The 12,788-nt window shown below is 37.0% G+C and overlaps 1 protein-coding gene across 1 annotated transcript; it reads right to left on the bottom strand.

Moving 5' to 3' along the window:
- Positions 1–5,762: 5,762 nt before the first annotated feature.
- On the bottom strand, positions 5,763–7,801 carry LOC131606915 (high-affinity nitrate transporter 2.1-like). The gene is made up of 2 exons (XM_058879002.1): positions 6,951–7,801; positions 5,763–6,859 (listed from the first exon to the last, which is right to left on the bottom strand). The coding sequence occupies exons 1-2, from the start codon at positions 7,758–7,760 to the stop codon at positions 6,089–6,091; spliced, it is 1,581 nt and encodes a 526-aa protein (XP_058734985.1). The 5' UTR covers positions 7,761–7,801; the 3' UTR covers positions 5,763–6,088.
- Between the last annotated feature and the right edge of the window lie 4,987 nt (positions 7,802–12,788).

Raw genomic sequence — 12,788 nt, 5'->3', positions numbered from 1 at the left:
AACACCCATATAGTTCCTTTAGGTTTCGGAACTAGATGCCAAACATCATTTTTTATGAACTGGTTCAGTTCTTTTTCCATTGCTAGAATCCAGTCCTTGTCTAGAATATCTTATTCAATAGATGTGGCTTCAATCAGAGATACTAATCCTAGAATAGTTTCTTCAGTCATTTTGAAGGCTGATATGGTTCTGACAGGAGCATATTTGTTTCCCAGATTCAATTCTTCAGGGTGTGAAGTTGCAATTATGTTCTTCTTTTGTTGTAGGGGATCAGATGATATATCAACATCTTCAACCATGAGTGCTTCTGATTCTCTGACTTCTGATTCCTTCTCTTTGGGTTCTGAAAAGGTTATCTCCAAATTTGTAAAATTTTCAACTAGCTTTGACTTTTCATAGTCAGGATTGTCATCGGATCTGACATGAATTGATTCTTCCACAATTCGTGTTTGTGTTATAGATTCTGTAGCCTTTTGAGAGTTCAGAGTATCCTAACAGCAAACACTTCTGTGCTTTGGAATCGAATTTACTCATATTCTCTTTAGTATTCAACATAAAACATACACATCCAAAAGGATGGAAATAAGATAAATCATGTGATATACCATTTTTATCAAACAGACTCTCAAAGTTTTTATTCTCAAATTCTCCACCATGATCACTTTTGACTTTGACTTTCTTGCAGTTCTTTTTGTTTTGCACTTGAGAATAGAAAGTGTCAAATATAGAATGCGACTCGTCCTTGTGTCTTAATAATTTTACCCCTGTTCATTTGATGTAATCATCTACAATGACTAGTCCATATTTCTTTCCATCGATAGAAGCATTTTTCACTGGTCCAAACAGATTAATGTGAAGAAGTTCTAATGGCCTAGAGGTAGAAACAACTTTCTTATATTTGAAAGAGTTTTTTGTAAACTTTCCTTTCTGACAGGCTTTACAAAGAGCGTCTGAAGAAAAATTTAGATTAGGCAAGCCTCTGACTAATCCAAGCTTATTTATTTGAGAAATTTTTCTCATACTAATATGGCCTAGACATCTATGCCAGACCCATTTCTCTTCATTAACAGACAAACGATATTTTACATTCTGATTTTCCAAATCAGATAACCTTATTTTGTAAATGTTGTTCTTCCTCTTACCATTGAGCAAGATTGAGCCATCCTTCTGACTAACAGCCTTACAAGACATTTGATTGAAAATGACATCATAACCATTGTCACTAAGTTGGCTAATTGACAATAAGTTATGCATCAGACCCTCGACTAAAAGAACATTATTAACAGTAGGAACCCTACCATTACCTATGATTCTAGAGCCAATGATCTTACCTTTCTGATTGTCTCTGAAACCAACGACTCCTCCAGCTTTAAGTTCCATAACTTGGAACATAAGCCTTTATTTTGTCATGTGTCGCAAGCAACCATTGTCCAGGTACCATGATTGGTGTTTCAATGGCACCATCTAGGATGTATACAACATAGATTATCTCATATCTAGGTACCCACTTTCTGGGTCCTCTTTTGTTAGTAGTTCCAAAGGTTCTAACACCATTGGATTCTCGTGCAACAGAATAATCAAGTGGAATCTGTGCATGATATTTGGGTTTAGAAATTTCCTTTTGTGTCTGTGGATGTGAAGTGATAGAGACAAAGCCTTCTCGTTCAGAACATTTTAGTTTAGTGCCAGCAAGCACAAAATGTTCAGATAGAGGTTTTGGAATAATGAACTCAGTTTCATCAGGTTTCTTTGGTGGTATTGAGTATCCCAAGCCTCTTCCTCCATTTCTGCTAACACCATAGGTCATTGAAGCCATCTTTCTTATATCTATGCTTTTAGCTAAGAAATGTTGAAAAGCTCTAACGTATCTGATTACTTCGTCAGTAACAGATGCTATAGGCATGATTTCATCTTCTAATTTAGAAACTTTACTTTTAAGAGCAAGATTTGATTTTTCTAAAACAAATAAATTTTCAGACTTATATCGCTCATACTCAGTAGATTTCTCTGAAGTAACTACATAATCCTTTTTGAGAATTTTGTATTTACTCATCAGAAGATGATATTTTTTCATTAGTCCAGAAAAACAAGATTCATGTTTACTGCGTGAAAGAGAAGAAAGTACCTCTAGTTCATCATCAAAATCTGATTCATTATCAGTTGTCAGCTCACTCTCTGAGATAACTCCACTTGTGCTGGCTTCATCCATGAGTGTCACGTTAGCATGTTCTTCATCATAATCTTCCTCTTCTGAATCAGAATCATCCCATGTTGCCATGAGACCCTTCTTGGCTTTGAACACTTTCTTAGATTTATTTTGTATCCTAATATTTGGACATTCATTCTTGTAGGATCCTGGTTCATTGCACTCGTAGCATGTGACCTCTTTTCCAAAAGCTTTCTTTTGACCAGTTGATGATTCAGTTCTTTCCTTTGATCTTCTTGGTTCTCTGAACTTTCTCTTTCTATGTTTCCATAGCTGATTTAATCTTCTGGATATCAGAAAGAGTTCATCTTCACCTGAGTCTTCTGCAGACTCTTCTGAATCTTCCTCTGCATGAAAAGCCTTTATCTTTTCATACTTAGACTTTAGAGCCACAAATTTACCTCTCTTGAGGTTCAACTTAAAAGTGTTTGATGATTGGATACCATTCATAGAAGAAGACATAAATGAGATCTGTTCACATTAGGCAACTTGTTTCCTTGAGTTTTATAAGTCACGCTGATTTGGTTTATTGGTTGTTGTCTTGTTGGTTGAATCATTTGATATGTTTGATGTTTGTTGTAAAGAAATGAATTTGTATAATTTCTTAGTGATATATATATATATATATATATATATATATATATATATATATATATATATATATATATATATATATATATATATATATATATATATATATTTGATTAGCCTACAAAATAAAAATATATAGGTATAGGGTGTGTAAACACGTATAGTTTTTTGTTATTGTGATTTTCGTTTTGATATAAATATTTATACTTTTTGTTTTGGCCTTGCAACAATTAAATATATGATACAAAATATGTCATTTAAGTTTTTCTTTATAAAAATACAACTTATTATAAAAAATATGTAAAATTTTAAAATTTTAAGGGAGTTTAGTAAAATTAACAGTCCCAACTCATGTGAAAAATGGTCCTTTAACACGTATCTCCTTGGTTAACGGTCCTAACAGATGGAAAAAGTGGGGAATTTCACCTCGGTTAAAAGTCTCTATGTATGAAATGTATGGAATTTCCTCTTCCTTAACCTCCCAATTGAGACAAAAAATGGCGCGCTTACCTGTTTTTTGCCTCAAATATTGGACTGAGGAGAAAAGTGATGCATTTTCCATAATGCTCTGCATTAGCTCGACACCCCTTCCGAGGTAAAATTGTTCACCCATCCAAGGTAAGAAGCCTTTTAAGTAGTTGTGTCAATTACTTTTATCTCTTCGCAACCCTCTACGACCCTCTATCCCAAATCGCCACAGTCACAATCTTTTAGTTGGTGTCCTATCTTTTCACATACAATGCAAAAAGTATGTAGTCGTTTGTATTTGAAGAAAACTTTTGTGTTTTTATCCTGATATTTGACTAAGGGAGGCAAAACGAGTCTCGTCCGTTGGGCATGCCCATTTTTCCCATACTTTAGTGCGGGGCGGGCCAAGGATTTAGGCCTTCACCCTCTAATGTGTCCGCCCCGCCCTGTTTTCTTTGCGTGATTTTACGTGCATGAACATTTACGTAAATTTTTGTATTTTTAGACTTTAAAATGTGTCGTGCCCACGGGGCTTCCCCGTCCCGCCCTCACTTTTATATGGGGTGGGTCTATATTTTAGGCTTGCATCCTCCACTACGCCTGTTCTGCCCTGTTTTTTTGCGGTGTTTTATAGGGCAAGCCTAAACGGGACAGGCATGCCCGTTTTCCATCCCTATATTTGACCATTGTATCTCGCTTCATTGTCTTCCTCGTATCAAGTTTGACCTTGATTCTCAGAAATCTTCTCAACCTATTTTACTCTTTAGGGTCTAATTCTTCAAATTCCCTAAATGATATTTTCTAACTTCTTTGCCATTGATTCTGACTAGGGGTGGCAAAACGGGTTCGGCCCGTTGGGCATGCCGGTTTTGCCCGCACTTTAGTGCGGGAGGGGCCAAAGATTTTGGCCCTCACACTCTAATGTGTCTGTCCCACCCCATTTTCTTCGCGGACCTTTGTTTTAAGCTCGCATCCTGAACTACCCATTTCCCATCCCTAATTCAGACCTTAGTTTAAAGGATATGTCTAATAACCGAACCCAAAATTTATAAAGTGCATCTTCATTCCATATGGTTATTCGTCTCCTGAGACTCTTTCTAAAACCCACAAATATCACTAAGGGTGGCAAAGTGGGCGGTCCTCCCGTTTAGACCCGCCACGTTTAAGCCCGTCCAAAAACGGGGCTGGACGGGCCAACTTAGGCGTCTGAGCTCAAAAGTCAAGCTCGCTCCGTTTACTAACGAGTTGGCGGGCCGGCCCGCCAGTGTTTTTGTTTTTTTATTTTACAATATAATTTATTACATAATTTACAAAAAATTTAATCATTGCCAAAGAGGGCGACAAAAGAGATTTTTTAACAATGCATAATAGAACTTCTACATGTCTTAAGTTCAAACAGTTCAAAAATAAAATAAATAAAGACCAATTACAAAAAAAAAACGTAAAAATTGACTCAAGAAAAATATAAATAAAAGTATCAAAATGAATAAATAAACAACACATATCATCCTTATCCTATTTAAAAACTAGTTACTAAAAAAAATCAATTAATAATTTGTACAAGTCAAGCACTAATAACAATTACAATGCATAAAACATCACAATGCATAAAATAGTAGGACATAAAATATAAGCACCCGACTTTCTCATTTTTAGCATCATATAGAGTCTTTGTCTGATTCCTTAATAAGTCAGAAGTATACACTAATCAAATTCTTTCTTATCTTAAAATCAACATCTATTTCTAAAGAAAATATGTTAAGCTAATGTATTAACAACTTGACAATTTTTCATGTCACGCTCACACAATTGTTTTTTTATTTTAACTTTTTCCAACCAATACATGTATTAGAAAGTTATAGAAAGAATCTTACCATTATAATTCAATTTGTATGTATAATAATTTAGAATGCAATTCAATCAACATAGTCCTAAGTGTTGCTTTAGTAGTTAAATTTGTTTTAATTTTAAATAAAAAATAAAAAGTTTTAATAAAAAGTCCACGAACAAAACCCTCATCGGTCCGCTTTTTTAAGCGGGTTAAACGGGATGGACCAACTTAAAATATCGAGCCGAAAACCTCAATCCAGCCCGCCAAAAATAGTAAGTTAAACGGGTGGGTCCGACCCGTTTTACCACCCGTGAATATCAACGATTTCAAATCCTTTTTCGAAGCAAACCATAATGTCTTGTATCTCTATGGGATTCTTAAGTCATTGTGCTCTTAAAATTCTTGTACCTCATGAATGCTATTACTTTCAAGAAATTTGACAAATTCCAAAACAAGGATGATATGATTAATTGGCATATCAATTTAATTAAGGATTTCATGCTTCACGATAAGAGACATGGCAAATTAAATAATTTAATCTACAATAATTGAGTTGAGGATTAATTATAATATCAATTTAATTACGGATTCCATTCGAGTTATCAAATATTATCAACTTATAAACTAGTAGTATTAGTCCCATTGAGATCTGTGTCGTGACGTATTACAACTGAATCTTTATTTAGTTCCCAATTGCCAGCGCTACACATGACAGAATATTCAATGTAAGGATTGTACATACACATACATCTCAACATTATATCTTACTACTAATTTATATTTTAAATTAAGGAGAAAATACACCAAACCTATGTAGGAATTCAATGGTGTTTTTTTTTTGTGTAAGCTAGGAAATCAATGGTGTAAAACATTACACCAATATTAATTCCTATTAAAACTTTGTCTTTTGTTGAAAGAAAGAAAACTTAACTTATTCAAACAGACAAATCCATTAACGCTTACAACTTAAACAAGTGGAATTAAGAAGCTAGCTAGTGGGTAGGAGTTGTATTTGGTGGTGTTGCTGCAGAAGCCACACGCTTTCCTCTCTCAGATCGACTATTCTCAGCAAACCTAAGACTTGGTTGATGCAACCCTTTCTGTACTTCATCCTCATTCCATTCTGAAGTGTAATAGTGTTCTTCATTTATCTCTTTTGATGCTGGAAATAACATTCCACCCCACTGTGGAAAATGAACAAGAGTCACAGGAAGTGTACATGCTACAATCATTACACCCATTAAGGAAAGACCGGTTGATGTCGAAAATTTCGAGCTTGAAAAAAATATCAACTGCGTTAATCCAGAACCAAAGTTCCCACCTGCACCAGTTAATCCTGATATAATACCCAAAGATCTTCTCGAAATGAAAGGAATGATTCCAAATGTTGCACCACATGCAGCTTGTGCTCCTACTGAGAACAGAATCATGGACAGTACTGCAATTGGAAGTGTGTTGGCTCTGCCTAACCATATGCAGAAAACTCCTCCGAGGGTTTGGAGAATCCATAACGTCCATAGTCTTCCTCGCATGCCGAATAATCTCGCCGCAAGATCGGATGCATATCCGCCGAAAGGTCGAGCAACTAGGTTCGCCATTCCAAAGGATGCAGCAATGATACCAGCTGTGTGTAGGTTTAGGTTAAATCTGTCATAGAAATACTCAGCAATGACATTATCAGTGGTTAATTCAACTCCCATTGAGTAACCATAAAGCAGCGCAAATATCCATGTCCTGTAATTTGTTATAGCATACCATAACACCTGAAAACAAAAATCATAAACAAAATTAATTAATTAATAACTTTCAAATTTTACTAGAATGATTCAAATTAAGTAACTAACTATAACTAACCTTTGTGAACTTGTCTTTAGCAACATTACCCTTCTTCTGCAAAGCACCAAGGTTACCATCCGGTAAATCTTGGCCTAATGTTAAGACCATAATACCCATGATAACATGCAACCAACCAGGGATAAAAAAGGCAATTCTCCAAGCAGTAAAAGGAGTAGCACCACCTCTTCTAATCAATTCATAAACCAAAGGCATAATAAGTTGAGTGGCACCACCACCCATATTACCCCAACCAGCAGCAGTACCATTCACCAGACCAATTATCTTACTATTAAACATTGTACTCATCCAATATTGACATGAAACAAATGTTGCCAATGAAAAACCAATCATAAACCTAACCGCTATATAACCAGCAGCATCTTCAACAAATGACATGCAAAACACTGTTGGTGCGGTTAGCATAATAAGAAAAGCACAACCGTAACGTGGACCTAATAGGTCACAAACTGCACCCATTGCTAGCCTTGAGAAAATACTACCTGAAACGGAAGCGACCCCAGCGTTACCAACATCTGCTTTCGTGAGGTTAAGGTTGTCGCGGATGATGGGGACTAGTGGTGCCGCTGCGAATGTGGAGACGAAACAAGTGAAGAAAGAAATCCATGATAAATGGAAGGTTCTCATGTGTGGATTGGCTAATGAAAAGAGTTTGAAAACTTTGGCTTTGTGTTCAGAATCAACTGGTAATGCAAAGTTGGCAGTGGTGTCAGTTGGAACCATTGGGGAAGCAACGGATGAAAGGAAGGTTTGTTCTCTTCCAGTAACTCCATGCATGGAGCTTCCAGGTGATCCTTCAATATCAGACATATTGTTGAGTAATAATGAATGATAGTTATGGAAGTGATGAATGAATTGGTTTGGTTGTGAAGAATGAAGAAAGGAGTGTGTTGTATTTATAGTATTGAAAAGCGTTGACAATGTAACTAAGAGCCAATTGAGTTCCCAATGGTTAATTAACTAAACATGATTAATTAACATAATCCATTTCGCCGCTTCTTCTGACTAAGGGAAAGAGCTCATGGTATATCCCAAAGGTTCATGTTTGTGATATCATCAATTGTGATAGAGATTCTTAATTACTTGAATATACTCAAATAATATTTAAATGTACGATTATTCAGCGCTTTGCCTCTAATTAGAAGGATCTGTCTTTAAACCAAATTTAAAAGATAAAAAAATGGAGAAAGATTTTCACTAAACCAACTTATCAACCGTGTGTTTTCAAAAACGATGTCAAGAACAAAATGTAATAGAAATTAGGAAAGATAAGAAGAACATAAGAATTGGTTATAACGGCTATTCTTTCACTTTCTCTTTAAGCAAGATTACAAGTTTACAAGAATAATAAATAACCTCTCTCACCCTAAATTAGGATTTACAGCATAGCAATGATGAGAGACTAGTATGCTATTTATAATAAAACTTAACATACTAACTAATGGGCTTTTTCCACAAGGCCCATTACACAAGCCAACTTAATAAACAAGCTAACTTAACAAATTAGGGTTTAAACACTAAAACCTAATTTAACATGCTAACAACCCTAGCATCTTCGACACAAGCATGTGAACAACCTTCGACTTCATGCTTAATCCTATCGAACCAAGAAGCTACCCTTTGGCCATACTAGAGTTCGATCCAATATCTCACAAATCTCCACCTTGGATCTAACTCTACAACATCAAGGGAACAAACTAGCTTTCTTCATGCAGCTTTATCAACTGCATACAGTGGAAAAACTTGCAACTCGGCAATCTCTTGGTGATCATATCAGCAACATTGTCTTCAGTCGAAACCTTCAGCACTTGGACTTCTCCACGCTCGATTACTCCTCTGACGAAATGCAGCTTCACATCAATGTGCTTAGTTCGCTCATGATAGGCTGAATTCTTCGACAGGTATATTGCACTCTGACTATCACATTTAACAGTGATACCTCGACCTTGAAGTTTCAGCTCCTTCGCAAAACATTCAAGCCACAATGCTTCTTTCACAGCTTTAGTTAGAGCAATATACTCCGCCTCAGTGGTTGATAGAGAAACAACCTTCTGAAGTGTTGCTTTCCAACTAATTGCAGTGCCAAACATAGTGAACACATATCCAGAAATAGATTTTTTGGAATTCATACAACCTGCATAATCAGAGTCGACATATCCTTCGATTACTGCTTTACTATCTTCACCCAAGGCTCCACCATAAATTAGGACTATGTTCAGAGACCCATTTATGTACCTTAAAATCCACTTTAATGCTTGCCAATGAGCCTTTCCAGGATTCGCCATGTACCTGCTTACAAGACTTACTGCATATGCTATGTCGGGTCTAGTACAGACCATAGTATACATCAAAGAACCAACTATATAAGCATATGGGATGCTATTCATATAGGCTCTTTCGACATCAGTACTGGGACACTGATCAATACTCAGCTTGAATTGAGGGTTTGTTGGAGTCACAACTGGCTTCGAATTCGACATACCAAACTTTTTGAGAATCTTTCGTAGATATGCCTCATGAGATAAGCATAACTTCGACTTCTTTCTATCTCTTCGAATGTCAATTCCAAAAATCCTGGAAGCAGCTCCCAGATCCTTCATATCGAACTCCTTATTGAGTTCAGCCTTCACCTTCATCACATCTTCAACATTGTTGCTTGCTATGAGAATATCATCCACATAAAGCAACAAAATAACAAATGAATTACCAGGTCGAAATCTGAAGTAAACGCAGTGGTCGAACTGACTTCTAATGAAACTTATGCGTGCCATGAACTTGTCGAATCTCCTATTCCATTGTCCAGGAGACTGTTTCAGCCCATATAAAGATCTCCTTAGCTTGCACACATAATCTTCCTTCCCCTTTTCGACATACCCTTCAGGTTGCCTCATCAGGATCGTTTCATCTAGATCACCATACAAGAAAGCAGTCTTCACATCCATCTGTTCCAGTTCAAGGTCGAACTGTGCCACCATGGCAAGCAACATTCGAATGGACCTATGCTTCACAACAGGAGAAAACACATCATTGAAGTCTACACCTTCTTTCTGAGTGAAACCCCTTGCAACTAACCTTGCCTTGTATCTTTTCGACGTCACTCCTTCAATTCCTTCCTTAACTTTGAAAATCCATTTACAGCTGACTAACCTTGCCCCAGCAGGTTTCTTGATTAGTTCCCAAGTGTGATTATCATGAAGAGATTTCATCTCATCATCCATGGCCTTCAGCCATTCATTCCTATTTCGAATCCTCATAACTTCCTTGTAGTCTCTAGGTTCTTCATCTAGAACCTCACTTGCAGAGATTATGGCATAACCTATAAGATCTGCATACCCAAGTCTCTGAGGTGCCTTGATGACTCTTCTCGACCTATCTCTCGACAATAAGTAGTCATCGTCAGTTTCCTCAACTTCCTCACCATCTTCTGCTTCTTCTTCGACTTCATCAGGGATATGCAATTCAGCATCAACATGCTCCACCTCAACAGGAATCTCTACCTGTTCCAGCTCTTCTGCACTTCGACCATCATCATCATCATTAGTTTTCTTGAAAGCCAATTCAGCTTCATTGAAAACTACATCTCGACTGGTGATACACTTCTTGTGACCTGGCTCTAGGCACCATAGCCTATAAGCTTTGACTCTTTCCGGGTATCCCATGAACATGAATTTCAGAGCTCTAGGTTCGACCTTGTCTTGCCTAATGTGAGCATAGGCTACGCAGCCAAATACTCTCAGTTTGTCGAGATCTGGTGGATGTCCCGACCAAACTTCTTCAGGTGTCTTCATATCTAACGTTGTCGAAGGACATCTGTTTATCAGATATGTTGCTGTCGAAACAGCCTCAGCCCAGAACACCTTCTTTAACCCCGCACTAATCAACATGCATTTGACTCTCTCCAAAATAGTTCGATTAAACCTTTCAGCCAAACCATTTTGCTGTGGAGTACCTGCAGTAGTTCTGTGCCTTGCAATACCAGAGGCACCACAAAAATAATCGAATGCCTCATTGCAAAATTCAAGGCCATTGTCGGTTCTCAACCTCTTGACCTTTCTGCCAGTCAGATTTTGAACCAGAGTCTTCCAACTTTTGAAATTCTCAAAAGTTTCATCCTTAGTCTTCTGTATGAATACCCATAACTTTCTGGAATAGTCATTAACTATGGATAGAAAATACCTTGCTCCTGAATGTGATGGACACCTTGCAGGCCCCTAAAGATCAGCATAGATGTAATCAAGGGATCCATGTGTTCTTTGTTTGCCTTTTTTGAACTTCAATCTGCAAGATTTTCCAAGTACACAGGGTTCATAAAACTTCAGCTTTTCGACTTTGTCTCCACCAAGCAGATTTTGTTTCCCTAATTCGACCAGACCCCTTTCACTGACATGGCCCAATCTCATGTGCCAGATTTTTGTCTCTGACAAAGGTTTCGTGGATGCAACATTTGTTGAACCACTTACAACTTCAGCCTCAAGGGTCTACAAGCCTTATTTCTTCATGCCTCTCAAGACTTCCTTCGAACCCTTCATGACTCTTAGGATACTTTTCTCTCCTTGGAAAACATATCCATTCTTGTCGAATTCACCAAGAGAAAGTAGATTTCTCTTCAAATCAGGAACATACCTGACTTCAGTCAACAATCTTATTGACTCATCATGGAGCTTGAACCTCACAGATCCAACACCTGCAATCTTGCAAGCCTTGTTATTTCCCAGCAATACTGATCCACCATCTTGATCACATAATTCCTCGAACAAGTCTTTGTTTGGAGTCATGTGCCAAGTGCAACCTGAATCCATAATCCACTCTCTTCTCGAGTCACTGCTTGAAACCACAAGAACATCAGATGATTCGAAATCATCTTTAACAATGGCTGCATTGCCATTATCCTTACCTCCATGATCTTTCAGGCGTTCAGGGCACACCTTTCTTGTGTGACCCTCTGTTTACGGTGATTTCCGGTAAACAACCGCTAGTCCTCCAAACTATAATAAATATGATTTGGTTACTCGCAGGATCGACTAGATTGACCCTAGGACATGGTCAAACGAAAGGTTTATTGATGTGATTTGGTTCATACCTGTTTGTTTTGATTTCGAGAAATTTATGTTCAAATGACTAATCATTCGAGATAACGCTGGTTATATGAGTTAGTGTAACTTCGACGCATAAATCGTAATAAGAAAGCATGTAAATTGCGAGAATGTAAATTGCAAGAAAATTAACATGCAAGAATGTAAGTCGCAAGAATATAAATTGCAGGAAAGTAATGTGCATGAAATTAAATGACTTCGAAAGTAAAAGTTAAACAAGGAAAGTAAAGAAAACGAAAAGATATTTGATAAAAGTAAATACACATGTATTCAAATTGGTGGTGTCATACGTACATTTCTCAGCGAACTCTTTCTCTTAACACTTGATACTTGAGCGATATGTGAGTGATTTGTACAAAATGAACACACGAAATCCTATCATTAAGACTCCTTTTTATACTAAATTTGACCCTAACGGTCATACAATAATCTAATGCCACGTTATCCACGAGAACTCTGGGGATGCCATCTGTCTATGTGCAGTTACATAAACCGTTTCGCAATTCAAATCTTCCCGCTCAAGTCCTTTTCGACATGTGGCCATATAGTTATATTCGAAAATGTTACGGAAATACATTAAGCTTCAGTACTTTATGTAATTTTCCGTGAAATGTCTAAGTCTTGGCAAAGATATCTTCCGTGTTAGCTTCGATACTTCTCTCCTTCGTTTCAACTTAGACATTTTCTTGAAGCATGGCCATCAGTAGCCATTTTTTAAATCTTCGAAGATGGTCATCAGTAACCA

Source organism: Vicia villosa, linkage group LG5 (genome assembly GCF_029867415.1).
Source record: "Vicia villosa cultivar HV-30 ecotype Madison, WI linkage group LG5, Vvil1.0, whole genome shotgun sequence".
NCBI classification, from domain to species: Eukaryota; Viridiplantae; Streptophyta; class Magnoliopsida; order Fabales; family Fabaceae; genus Vicia; species Vicia villosa.
The sequence above is the reverse complement of the archived record's forward strand: the minus strand, read 5'-3'. Positions and strand labels throughout refer to the sequence as shown.